The sequence below is a fragment of the Anolis carolinensis genome, chromosome 4 (genome assembly GCF_035594765.1).
Source record: "Anolis carolinensis isolate JA03-04 chromosome 4, rAnoCar3.1.pri, whole genome shotgun sequence".
NCBI lineage: Eukaryota > Metazoa > Chordata > Lepidosauria > Squamata > Dactyloidae > Anolis > Anolis carolinensis.
The window spans coordinates 120622341-120636116 of record NC_085844.1 but is presented as its reverse complement, the minus strand read 5'-3'; the positions used below and the strand labels follow the sequence as shown (position 1 = coordinate 120636116).

At 39.3% G+C, this 13776-nt stretch overlaps 1 protein-coding gene across 4 annotated transcripts in view; it reads left to right on the top strand.

The window, feature by feature from the left end:
* Nucleotides 1-13776, top strand: part of eci2 (enoyl-CoA delta isomerase 2) — a 54334-nt gene that overhangs the window by 16884 nt on the left and 23674 nt on the right. For 2 of the 4 annotated variants that reach the window (XM_062977701.1, XM_062977700.1), the window contains exon 2: nt 11542-11704. In XM_062977701.1, the coding sequence (XP_062833771.1) occupies nt 11597-11704 (108 nt within the window). In that variant the 5' untranslated portion in view covers nt 11542-11596. Of the gene's footprint in view, nt 1-11538; nt 11705-13776 lie in introns of all 4 variants that reach the window. The other 2 variants (XM_062977702.1, XM_062977699.1) reach the window with 1 other exon arrangement.

Sequence of the window (13776 nt, the reverse complement as noted above, 5' to 3'; positions counted from 1 at the left end):
ATGTACCAGTATGTTTGTTACCTACAGCAACATAATTATTCTGACAAGAACTTGGCCTCTCATTATCAGTTGCTTTTCTAATCTGTTGCATCATATTTCCTCATTCATTATACATTCATCTGCAGTTCTTATATCATGACCTTCCTCCAAAACTGGAGCACAGCATAAGTTACATATCTTCATACAGTAGAGTCTCACTTATCCAACACTCACTTATCCAACGTTCTGGATTATCCAACACATTTTTGTAGTCAATGTTTTCAATATATCATGATATTTTGGTGCTAAATTCGTAAATACAGTAATTACTACATAGCATTAATGTGTAATGAACTACTTTTTCTGTCAAATTTGTTGTATAACATGATGTTTTGGTGCTTAATTTGTAAAATTATAACCTATTTTGATGTTTAATAGGCTTTTTCTTAATTTCTCCTTATTATCCAACATATTCGCTTATCCAACGTTCTGCTGGCCCGTTTATGTTGGATAAGTGAGACTCTACTGTACTACAGGTACAATATTATAGAAATGTATTGCATAGTTAAATTATAAACACCATAATTTTATCAGGGAAATACTTTACAACACCTTCAATTTCCTTTTAAAATACAGTAGGAGTTCTAATTTTTATTTTGCATTTGTAAATTTAGTTTTGGTAACTGCGCTGGATTTGTTATGTCTGTAGATCTGATTTTTTTGGAGCAGAAAGAGTGTTTGGGTATTTGAGTTGAATTGTTAGATACATATTTATGGATGGATCTACGTTGCCATATAATCCACTTTTAGAATGCAGACCAACTGGATTACATAGTAAAGCAGACTCATATTATCCAGTTCAATGCAGTTAATCTGCATTCCGAAAGTTAATTATATGGCAATGTAAATCCAGCATAGATCAGGAGTGAGGAACACTGCAGCTACATACAACCCTCAAGAACATTTTTAAGAGCTCTCCAGGACCATTAATTTTAGATGTGAAACATTGTTCAAATTTTTAGTCCTGTCCAGGATGAAAATCAGTACAGTAGTTTCAATGGTGCATAACCTCAGAAGTGTCATTTGGGTACCTAATAGATTGTAAACAATTGGAATTTGTCCCGTGCTCTAAGCATCAATGAAAGAAAAATATCACTACCCTGAAGCATTTTACCATTACTGTATTTCTGCTGTAAATGTTCATGCTAATTAATTGAATATTATTTGCAAAAGGGGGCAATTTTTGGTTGCCCACTGTATATTCCTTCCATACAAAAGTTTTGCTTGGCTCCCACTTCAGTTGAGGGCTCCTCCAGAACAGTAAAAAGCCTTAGTATTTGGCAAGAAATATCTAGAAGAGCAAAAGTAATCTATATGCTGAAAATGAATTCAGGATTGGACGTAATTAGCCAACTTTATGTGGTGATGCTCTCATGCTCTGTTTGGAGAATTTGGAGAGTTTATGTCTGGCTTGTAATGTTATTATGAATTGATTTGGTACCCTTAACTTTCTCCATGAGTGTTGCACTTAACAAGCTGCATGTCGACTTTTGTAACTATCTCGTTCCCAGTTATGCTGCTACATCTTAACTTCATTGTTGCATGAGAGAGCTATTGGTCTCAGCACACTGTGTTTGTGATTATCATACAACCACTGTCTTACTGATGAAAACTATTGAAACATGTTATACCAGTTAACTTTTATTTTGGGGTCTGGAATGCAAGTTAAACCAGTTTATGTCTTGCGTAACTTACCAGCATCCAGGTGGAAATTGGTACACTCTTTGTTGCAGCCCCAGCAACATTTGAAATGAAAGATCTAGTAGCTTCTTCATGGTTTTCAAAATGAAGATATAGAGACAGTCCTGCTATGAAAAAGTGCCAGATGTTTTCATTTTCACATCAAAGATTTGAAAGAAAGTTTATTATTCATGTACTTGTTTTCCTTTCGTGAGGAAGCTTCTAAGCATTTTCAGTAGAAATTGCTTGACATCCCTTCAGATTTCGATCTCAATATTCACAGGCCAACAGTGGATCATGCATGGCCATGGAGCCCCCGGTGGCACAGTGGGTTAAACCCTTGTGCCGACAGGACTGCTGACTTGAAGGCTAGGTTGCTGACCTGAAGGTTGCTGGTTCGAATTCAACTCGAGGTGAGCGTGGATGAGCTCCCTCTATCAGCTCCAGCTCCATGCGGAGATATGAGAGAAGCCTCCCACAAGGATGGTAAAAACATCAAAAACATCCGGGCGGTCCTTTCAGCAATGTCCTCACAATTGTCTCACACTAGAAGTGACTTGCAGTTTCTCAAGTCTCTCCCGACACGAAAATATGCAAGACAGTTGGGTGGGAATTCTGTGTGTATGCTGTTCTTTTTGGCCACATAGGGACCTTCCATACAGCCACTTAACCTGGAGTAAGGAAGTGGGATTAAAAGAGTCCACACACAGAGCTCCCGGTCTCTTTGAGACTACTTGCTTGTGACATGCTGCTGCCCACTATGTAATTTCAAGCTCAGTTTCCTTTCAGTAATACACAGAATAAAGGAATGGTTGGAGAGAGTTCTAATGGGAATTGCTTTCTTGTGGGTCTGTGGATCTGTTTACATCCCTCCATCAGCTGTTTTGGGATTTTAAAATAAGAATAAGTGCTGGAGCAGCCTATACTAGAGTACTGCAAGAACGGCTCTTTTTTTGGGAGCTCTGGTGCATACAGTGCTCAGTAGCAGTGCCTGTTATCAGATTTTATGTAAACCTTTTAATCATGTGTTTTTCATGATGGTCCATGGTCAAGTGGGCATTTTGGGTGTCCTACTGTCAAGTGTGCATTTTGTAGCCCCCTCCCATTATCCCACTTTCTACCAGGTTTTCAGGCCTGTGTAGATAGGCCCACAGAGATAATCTGAACTGCTGTAATGCTCCTTTGGCTTCAGATAAAGAGGGATTAACATTATGTTTTCTCATTTTTGCTTTGATCAAATGCTAATGTAATAATTGCATCATCTGAAATGGAAATAGTTTGCAAGTATGAGATAGAACCTGGAGCCCCCAGTGGTGCAGCAGGTTATACCGCTGAGCTGCCGAACTTGCTGTCCAAAAGATCGGCGGTTCAAATCTGAGGAGCGGGTGAGCTCCCACTATTATCTCCAGCTTCTGCCAACCTGAGGGGCCCCCAGTGGCACAGTGTGTTAAAGCGCTGAGCTGCTGAAACTTGTAGACCAAAAGCCCGCAGGTTCGAATCTGAGGAGAGAAATGAGCACCCGCTGTTAGCCCCAGCTTCTGCCAACCTAGCAGTTCAAAAACATGCAAATGTGAGTAGATCAATAGATACCGCTCCAGCGGGAAGGTAACTGTGCTCCATACAGTCATGCCAGCCGCATGACCTTAGAGGTGTCTACGGACAACGTCGGCTCTTCGGCTTAGAAATGGAGATGAGCACCAACCCCCAGAATTGGACACGACTAGATTTAATGTCAGGGGAAAACCTTTATTTATTTATTTCCAACATTTATATCCCGCCCTTCTCACCCGAAGGGACTCAGGGCGGCGTACAAAATTGGCAACAATTTTATGCCTATACATAATTAAAACAGCTATAAAAATCCAATAAAACAATTAAAACAATATAAAAAATATAAAAACATATGATTAAAATCCATTCCTCCAAAATCCTCGTGCTGTAGCCGTAAATCAGTCCGGGTCGTCATTATCGTTTAATCTTCAAAAGCCTGGGCACATAGCCATGTTTTCAGGGCTTTTCTAAAACTCAAAAGGGTTGGGGCTTGCCGTATTTCTCTGGGGAGGGTGTTCCACAGCCACAGCTTTACCTTTACCTTATGAGATAGAACAGGTATAAAGATGTTGAAAGAAAGAACAAGAATCATAAAGACCCTGAAGCAAGTGAAAACAGTATTTTGCCGCCCCCCCCCCCCCCCTTCAGAGAATAGGAGACATGCAGAACTCAAGGTATGTGCCAGAACTGGCTATTTTTATTCTTTTTAATTGCACAGAGACAGGAAAATAGCCAGAACGAGATTAGTGTATACCAAGTAATTGATTATTAAAGCATTATCTTTTAATAAAAAAGCCTTTCCTGACACACACAAAAATCTCTTGACGTTGGAGAATTCCGGCCTGGGGAAAGATCATTAAAAGGATGAAAGCAATGCTGCCTTTCTGCTTTAGAATATATTGACAAGATTGTCTTGCAGGCATGCTGTTCATTTGATGGGATTATCCGTAATAAGATTATGCGCCATGAATCTAGCTGTGAATTTACACTCATTCTTAGAGGAAAAGAGTGAAGTGATTTCTTCTTTGAAATAAGGGTTGAAAAAAGATGAGTGGTTTACAGAAATTCTTTTCACTACTCAATAATCTTAGGAAAGAGTGACATAAACCATTTTAATGTTTTGAACCACAGCTGTAGCCTTGTAGAATGTTGTAAATAACTTGAAGTCTTTCCATTGATCCTGTGTAATAAAGACAGATGAAGGCTAGCAGACAGTTCCTTACTCCTAACCAGAGTAGATCCATTCAATCTGTTGCTTAATTGTGAAATAAATCCCATTGATCCAGTGGTTTTATTCAATCAGAGTGCTTTCCAGAGTGTTAGGCTCTTGGTTAAGGTATCTTGCTCGTTTTCTACTTTTTGGACTGAAACCTTTATTGTTACCATTGGCTATGCTAGGATTATCTACAGATTATGGGTTGCCATTGCAGGTTTTAAAGGATTTTGGAAATATTTCGGTTTTTAAAAAGGTATCGGGTGTATGAGACAACACACAGGAGCACCATGATTTGATCATAGTGCTTGTAAAAAGAAGATGAACAGAATATGGCTTATTTGTAGTAAGCACCTGATGTAGATCTATTCCTTTTTAAATATGAACTAAAAATTCATAAAAGCACAGCATTTAATAGAATCACAGAATCATAGAATTGGAAGAGACCTCGTGGGCCGTCCAGTCCAACTCCCTGCCAAGAAGCAGGAAAATCGCATTCAAAGCACCCCCGACAGATGGCCATGCAGCCTCTGTTTAAAAGCCTCCAAAGAAGGAGCCTCCACCACACTCCAGGGCAGAGAGTTCCACAGCTGAACAGCTTTCACAGTGAGGATATTCTTCCTAATGTTCAGGTGGAATCTCCTTTCCTGTAGTTTGAAGCCATTGTTTCGCATCCTAGTTCCCAGGGCAGCAGAAAGCAAGCTTGCACCCTCCTCCCTATGACTTCACCTCACATATTTATACATGGCCCTCATCATGTCTCCTCTCAGCCTTCTCTTCTGCAGGCTAAACATGCCTAACTCTTTAAGCCACTCCTCATGGGGCTTGTTCTCCAGACCTTTGATTATTTTAGTCACCCTCCTCTGGACACATTCCAGCTTAACAACATCTCCCATAAATTGCAGTGCCCAGAACTGGACACAGTATTCCAGGTGTTGTCTGACCAAGGCAGAATAGAAGGGTAGCATGACTTCCCTGGATCTAGACACTATACTCTTATTTATGCAGACCAAAATCCCAATGGCTTTTTGAGCTGCCACATCACATTGTTGGCTCATGTTTAATGTGAATGACCTCACATACAACCCATTCTATCCACCTACTAGAATTCAGCAAGTCTGTTACTCACCATACTTCATTTTTATATGCAAACCTTTCTCAATATGCACAGATTTGTCCTATATCTCACAGTTGTTTAAGAGAAAAACTGATTTTCCCTGCCTGGATATTTATCCATACCCTAGCTGCAATTCTAAAAAGACTATGGAGCAAGCCTCATTGAACACTGCATAAGCACGCATAGCCTTTATAGTGCTGAAAAGCTGTGTCTTCTTCCTTTTCAGCATTTGACAGATTGACTGTTTAGGATCTTAGTTCATGTCAAAGATCAAGTCTGCCAAAGAAATTGCTATTATTGCAGGCAGTTGTTCTCTCACACAATTTGACAGCAGTTCTCAGCTAAACAGTTGTTCATACTGTGCAGATTTTTGAAATCTCTTTGTATTGCATTAAGGCTTTTAGTAACCCTTTAGAAAATTGCTCTGATTCTGGCTGGCATCGTGGAAGGTCAATAACCTCTTGATAAGAGAAGGACGCCATTGGAAATGTGGTTTTTTAAACTTCTCTTTTGGGAAAGGTCATCATCCTGATGTTAGGTCCTTGGTGGAAATGGCTTCTAAAAACTAAGGATGTCTTTATGCAGTAAGGATGAACTGCAGAACAGAAGCTTGGTGTTATATAGAGATAAACCAAATTATTTTACTGCCTTTAAGGTAGTGCTTAATGAGGTAAATAAGGGTGACCATTTGGAATTATAATGAGAAAGCCAGACTAATAAAGATGCAGGAACTATTGTCTGGAAAATACGATGGAATTCTAAAAGGGAGTGATCGAAATGGAACAGAATGTTAAAATAAAAGGGAAAAACATTTGTTGTTAACTGCTGCCACATTGATTTCACTTTATGGTGACCCTATGAATGAAAAATGTCCAAGTCTGTCATCAGCAACCCTTCTCAGATCTTGCAGCCCCGGGGCCATGGTTTCCTTAAATAAACGCATCTATCTGCATTGTATTCTTTCTCTTTTCCTGTTGCCTTTGAGTTTCCTGAATTATTTCTCTCACCCCAAGGGGACTCAAAAGCAGCTCACAATATGGCAAAATTAAATGCCGCATGTACAAACAGATAAAAATGCAATACATCATATACAAAAACCGAAGAAAAACATATAAATACTATAAACTGTTAAAAGCCATAAAACCAAGTTAGAATCTCATGATTCTCACAATTACAGATCCTCTGGGGAGGCATTTACTCCAACGAGCCAGAACCCCACTGGCAACCGTCACCCAGAGTACCTTTTCATCGGCCGCCCCAAGACTGTGGAATGACCTGCCGAAAGAACTCTGACCGGCCGGAATACCTATCTCTTCTGGCAGGCTCACCCAGTCAATTTTGATGTCTGAATTTTAACCTGCCTTTTATCAGTAAATTTCAAGCTTCAATTTACCTGTGTGTATTTGTTATATGCATTTGTTCTACTTTGCAGTTTTAATTCTGTTGTACCCCGCCTTGAGCCGCAAGGAGAGGTGGGTAATAAATAAATAAATGATGATGATGATGATGATGATGATATCCAAAGTACAACATTCTCAGTTTATTTTTTTTGGCTTTGAGGGAAACTTTCTCCCATCTTAGGAGATAATTGATATAATAAGAGCTTATCTAGTTGGCACTAATTTACAAAGAAAATGCTTAAATGTAGCGTCAGAAACATTTTGGATCTCTACCTCTGGTAATCCTTCATCATTAGCTATACTGGCTATGACCAAGGAGAGTTGTAGGGAGGGCTACATTTGCTGACTCCTTCATCTTTAGGACTGAGTGGATAAATTGAGTTTTGTGAGAAGCCAGTCTAAATTTCCTTAATATTAGTTTAGCAGTTGTTTTTTATGCATTAAGCAGCTTGTTCTAGTCAAAGCAGCAGTTCTTTTGTCAAAGTAGAAAATGGCCAGTGTTTTTCTCCTGTCAGGAGTGGAAGGGAAGCTATCTGGAGAACAGTTTTAAGTTAACTAGCAGGAAGGTTTCTCTAGCAAATAGACAGAAGGCTCAAAGTATTAATAAAGCAATATGGGAACAGGACACAAAACTGGACCTGGGCCAAGTCCAGGAACTTCATGGACCACATCAGGATTTAGATCGGAAAGACCAAAGAGCAGAAAGAACAAATTGAAAGAAATTACAACTGTCATGAGTACTTTTTAAGCCTTAAACATGATCTTGTTTTCCATTTTCAGTGAGACAGAGTATACCAGGCACTTTACAAAAAAAGAAGTTAGACACATAACAACAACAACAACAATAATGCTTTATTTAGAGCCCGCTCTATCCTTCCCAGAGGGGCTCAGGAGGGCTCCCAACATAATAATGGCAAATATTCAATGCCGGCATAAAACAAGAAAAATATAAAAGCACACAATAGATTACAATGCAATATACAGTGAATTAAAACAATTAAGATTAACTAATTATCTTGAAATAAGCATCATTTAAACCATTTAAAGCCTGCCAAAGTAGACACAGACTATATAGCTACATTGGTTACACAAATAAAGGAGAAGTTACATTTTACTCAGCATTCAAACACACATATACATTCACTACATTCATACATTACCATCCCTTCTTCCTGCTCCTGGATAAGAAAGACCCACACGTGGGGCAGATTGCGTTCCCCACAAATCTTCCATTCTGCTGATACACCACCTCTCTGTGTCCCTTGGAGAAAGAGATGGGTGTACAGATCCTGTGTTCCTGCAGTCTGCCACACTTTTGGAAAGTTTCAGACAGATGTTGGTTTTTCTTCCTTAATGTAAGAGGAGCATTGTTTGACTTCCTTAATTTAAAGACCAATTCTCTTTGACTATGTAAACATGGTGTTTTCAACCACAGTTCCACAGCTCAGCAATGACAGCAGTTCACATCAGCAACTTTTTGTCACAGTTCAACAATTCATGGATTCTTCACCTCCCTTTGCAGTTCTCCAGGCTTCTTTCCGAGAATGATGTCTTCAGCCTTATATAGACCTCAATCATACTCGAATCATATAATTTCATTCAATCCACTCATTACACAACTAGGGTGCACAAACGGCAAATTGCAAGTATATAAGTTGTGTAACATAATTCCTAGTAACATAAATCCTGGAGGCGATAGGGCCATTGCAAGGAGAAGATGGGGTGATGGCGACAGGGGACAGGGAAAAGGCAGAACTACTTAATGCCTTCTTTGCCTCAGTCTTCTCACAAAAAGAAAGCCATCTTCAACCTCAGAAACATGGAATGGACGAAGGATTGGGGGAAATCCAACCCCAAATAGGGAAACAAGTTGTCCAGGAACACCTGGCCACTCTAAACGAATTCAAGTCCCCAGGGCCAGATCAGCTACATCCAAGAGTACTGAAGGAACTAGCGGAAGTTATTTCAGAACCACTGGCAATTATCTTCGAGAGTTCTTGGAGAACGGGAGAAGTCCCAGCAGATTGGAGGAGGGCGAATGTGGTCCCTATCTTCAAGAAGGGAAAAAAGAACGACCTAAACAATTACCGTCCGGTCAGCCTCACATCAATACCAGGCAAAATTCTGGAAAAGATCATTAAGGAAGTGGTCTGCGAACACTTAGAAACAAATGCGGTCATTGCTAATAGTCAACACGGATTTACCAAAAACAAGTCATGCCAGACTAATCTGATCTCTTTTTTCGATAGAGTTACGAGTTGGGTCGATACAGGGAATGCTGTGGATGTAGCATACCTGGATTTCAGTAAGGCCTTCGACAAAGTCCCCCACGACCTTCTGGCAAACAAACTAGTAAAATGTGGGCTAGACAAAACTACGGTTAGGTGGATCTGTAATTGGCTAAGCGAACGAACCCAAAGGGTGCTCACCAATGCGTCGTCTTCATCATGGAAAGAAGTGACAAGTGGAGTGCCGCAGGGCTCCGTCCTGGGCCCGGTTCTGTTCAACATCTTTATTAACGACTTAGACGAAGGGTTAGAAGGCACAATCATCAAGTTTGCAGACGACACAAAACTGGGAGGGATAGCTAACACTCCAGAAGACAGGAGCAGAATTCAAAACGATCTTGACAGACTAGAGAGATGGGCCAAAACTAACAAAATGAAGTTCAACAGGGACAAATGCAAGATACTTCACTTCGGCAGAAAAAATGGAAATCAAAGATACAGAATGGGGGACGCCTGGCTTGACAGCAGTGTGTGCGAAAAAGACCTTGGAGTCCTCGTGGACAACAAGTTAAACATGAGCCAACAATGTGATGCGGCTGCTAAAAAAGCCAATGGGATTTTGGCCTGCATCAATAGGGGAATAGCGTCTAGATCCAGGGAAGTCATGGTACCCCTCTATTCTGCCTTGGTCAGACCACACCTGGAATACTGTGTCCAATTTTGGGCACCACAGTTGAAGGGAGATGTTGACAAGCTGGAAAACGTCCAGAGGAGGGCGACTAAAATGATTAAGGGTCTGGAGAACAAGCCCTATGAGGAGCGGCTTAAGGAGCTGGGCATGTTTAGCCTGCAGAAGAGAAGGCTGAGAGGAGACATGATAGCCATGTACAAATACGTGAAGGGAAGTCATAGGGAGGAGGGAGCAAGATTGTTTTCTGCTGCCCTGGAGACTAGGACACGGAACAATGGCTTCAAACTACAGGAAAGGAGATTCCACCTGAACATTAGGAAGAACTTCCTCACTGTGAGAGCTGTTCGACAGTGGAACTCTCTCCCCGGGGCCGTGGTGGAGGCTCCTTCTTTGGAGGCTTTTAAGCAGAGGCTGGATGGCCATCTGTCGGGGGTGCTTTGAATGCGATTTCCTGCTTCTTAGCAGGGGGTTGGACTGGATGGCCCATGTGGTCTCTTCCAACTCTACTATTCTATGATTCTATGATTCTATGATTCTAGTCATAGGATGTGACTGTTAAGATTTTACACTTATCGGGCAATATCTTGCCTTTATGGTTATATATATATATGTGTGTGTGTGTGTGTGTGTGTGTGTGTGTGTGTAGTTGAATATAAATACTCTAAAGGAATCAACACCTCACTTTGTGCCTCCCATATTGTTGAGAGGTAGATGGTATTGAGTTAGATTAATGTTGTAGAAAGTTGTTTATTTAATCTAAAATAACTGGATTAAAATGACAGAGCTGTGTATAGAGGAAGGTGTAGTTAGCATAAGTTTGTGTGTAAAAGCTAATCAATGGCCCAAACAATTCAGCACTTCATTCCTGAACTGATGGTTGCTTACTGAGAACAAATTTTGCATGTGTTGACTTGGAATATAAAAACTATTCGGTTGTTTGGTGCGGCTGCATTTTGGAGAGAGTCAAAAGCAGACTGTAGAAGTGCTAAGGACAGAGATTAGTTATTTGTGGCAGGTTGAATAGTGAAATCCATTTTTTTGCTGATTCTGAAAGAAAGGCTCATGAAAAATGCTAATCTGCCAAAGAATCCTTTCATAATATGGTGTCCTCCATATATTTTCATGTATGACTCATATCATCTGTAGCCAGCATAACAGTACATAGGGATGTTAGAAATCCAGGCTTGGATGATATTACTTTGGGGAAGGCTGATTATAAAATAATATGCAGTTTTCACGTGATGTATATATAGACTGAAGAAGATTTGCTCTTTGTTTTCTGACCACTGGTTCAAGCCTACAAAAACCTAATCTGTGTTCTGTTGTATTTTTTCGACAGTTGGCAATCATTGTATGTACTCTTTAATTTTTTTTTGGTGGCAATCCAAGAAAATACACAACTTAATCCTTACGTTTGAGTTAAATAATCATGTCCAAAGGTTAATTATGTCACCTTGATGTTTTGCCATGTTTTCTTGTGCAACATCTTTGTACTTATTAACTGATCTTTGTCAGTAATTAACTGGTGATGGTTTGGGATCTTCTAAACACGTAATGAATAACTCCAACATTTCATTATTCTACTGAGATTTTTTTTAATGGTTTCTTTTTCTTCCCAGCAGTACTGCATCCGGTCTTCATTTACCTGTATTCCAGTTACATACAACTAAATATATCATGCAGTTCAGCCAAGAAGACTTTGAAAAGGCCAAAGATCAGCTGAAACTCTTGGAGGATGACCCTGGAAATGAAGTAAAGCTGAAGCTTTATGCATTGTATAAACAGGTAACGTCAATCATTTGCATTTTTAAAGTGTTACTGTTTTGAAAACTGATTGTTGGGATAATTTTATCTAGCCATGTACAATTGTGTACGACATAACTGATTGGTTTGTTTAAGCCTCATCCATTGTTTTAGGTGAGTCACTAGCTGTATTCTGATCTCAAGGAGAATTCCAGTGGATTATAGGATATTCAATTACCTGTTGCTCGTAGAAGTGTTTGTGGATATTCACCATATCCAAGTACAGGGAGAGAAGAGAAATGTCCTCATTGGGTTTGCATAAGTGTCACCTCTAATAGTTTTCCAAAAAAACTGTAACCAGTACTATTTTTGTGTCTTATAACAAAATAAAACAACAACAATCAAAACCCTACTATTTTATTTCCATTTTAAAACAATAATAAAACCAAGGAAACAAATGTAGAAACTTAAGGAAAACAGCTATTTTTATATCTTGGCAGGACAACCTAGAATTTTCTAACCCAGTGACAATGCAACTGCTGAGGAACATTTCCTTCATTAGAGGACCATTTGTCCCAGCTTGGATACATCTAGAGCATTTTGCTGTGATGGTGCAGTGTCAGTGTAATTTGGAAGCACATTTTCCATGCATGATGCATTTTCATTTGATTTTCTTGTCCTCTGTCCTGTTGCAGAAATAACATTGCCTTTTTGAGGTAGATGCATGTTTAAGTGGAGGTGGATCTTCAGGCTTCAGTATACAACCCAGACTAGTTGCAGCTCTTTTCATGGTCCAGCTCTGTTTTGACACATCATGTACATTTTGCAACCTCTTAGAACAGATTGGTTTGTTTCCATGATATATCAAAAGCTGGCACCTTCTCTGTCTAAGAGTAGGAGACTTCCATCTGCTCATGATGGTTCTGGTCCCATACAATATTATGTTCCATGACAATATTGGGAGCTAGAATTCAGCTCAGGAAAAGAAGAAAAAAATCCAATGCAAGTTGTAAGATTGGGTATTTTCCAACTGCAGTTATTCCAGTGCCCCCTATGCATCCATTTGTGAAGAATTTCCAACGAAATGTGATAAAACTACTAGCACCCATTGTGAGTCAGCTTTGTTCTTCAACATTGTGGATCCCCCCTCTTCAAAATATCATGGTCATTTTTTGCCCTAATATATTACAATTCACAGGATAAAACTCCAAAACTGTAAAATGCCTATTTTGTAGGTCTAGTCTTCTGTAAATTGATTCTGGGATACTAAAAAGTCCTGGTTAGATAAGGGTTAAAGCATGCATTCTGTTGCACAAAACATGTTCTTAATTATTTTGTTTATAAACCTGCTTGTTTCACAAATTTAGGTAAGCTTGCTTCTCTGGTAATTCTCCTAGTTTTTCTTAATCCCTTTTTTTCAGATAATCTTACACAGAATAATTTCTGAGGGCAATTAAATGTCTTATATAGAGCTGTTAACAGTTTTCTGTCAAGAACAAGCATATTGCAGAATGCCTGAGGCATCTTTACCATTGTTTCTGATTATATTCCAAGGCTAAGAGCCAAACTACATTTCTAATATATTACTGATAATTCTGTGCAGTGGTATCTCATCAGGGTGTATGCATATGTTTGCGTGCAGATCACATTGTGTAACAACCATCAGATTAGGTGACATCAGATTGACTGCCTGTAAAATCCGTATACAGTATTACTGCAGAAATTTTAATAATAACAATATCTCCGTAGTTAGTTGTAACCACAAGAACATTTTTCATAAACAGTTTTCAATTTACATATACTATATCAATATACCCACGAGGGTAAACCTCTATGCTCATTTTGTCTTTGAATCTTCTAATGTGCATGCACTATGGTCAAAGTTGTCATTATTTCATAATTACAATAACACTTCAGATCACATAGTTTTGATTACATACTGTTAATCATTGCTACTGTTGTTATGGTCCCTGATTTTGTCATTACAATAAGTGATATACAGAAATCTACAAGTAACGTTCTGGCAGGCCTACCCAATCATTTTTATACTGAATTTTAACCTACATTTTATTGGTATGGAGGGTAGCCTTTGTTATGTTTATTTTACTATATTT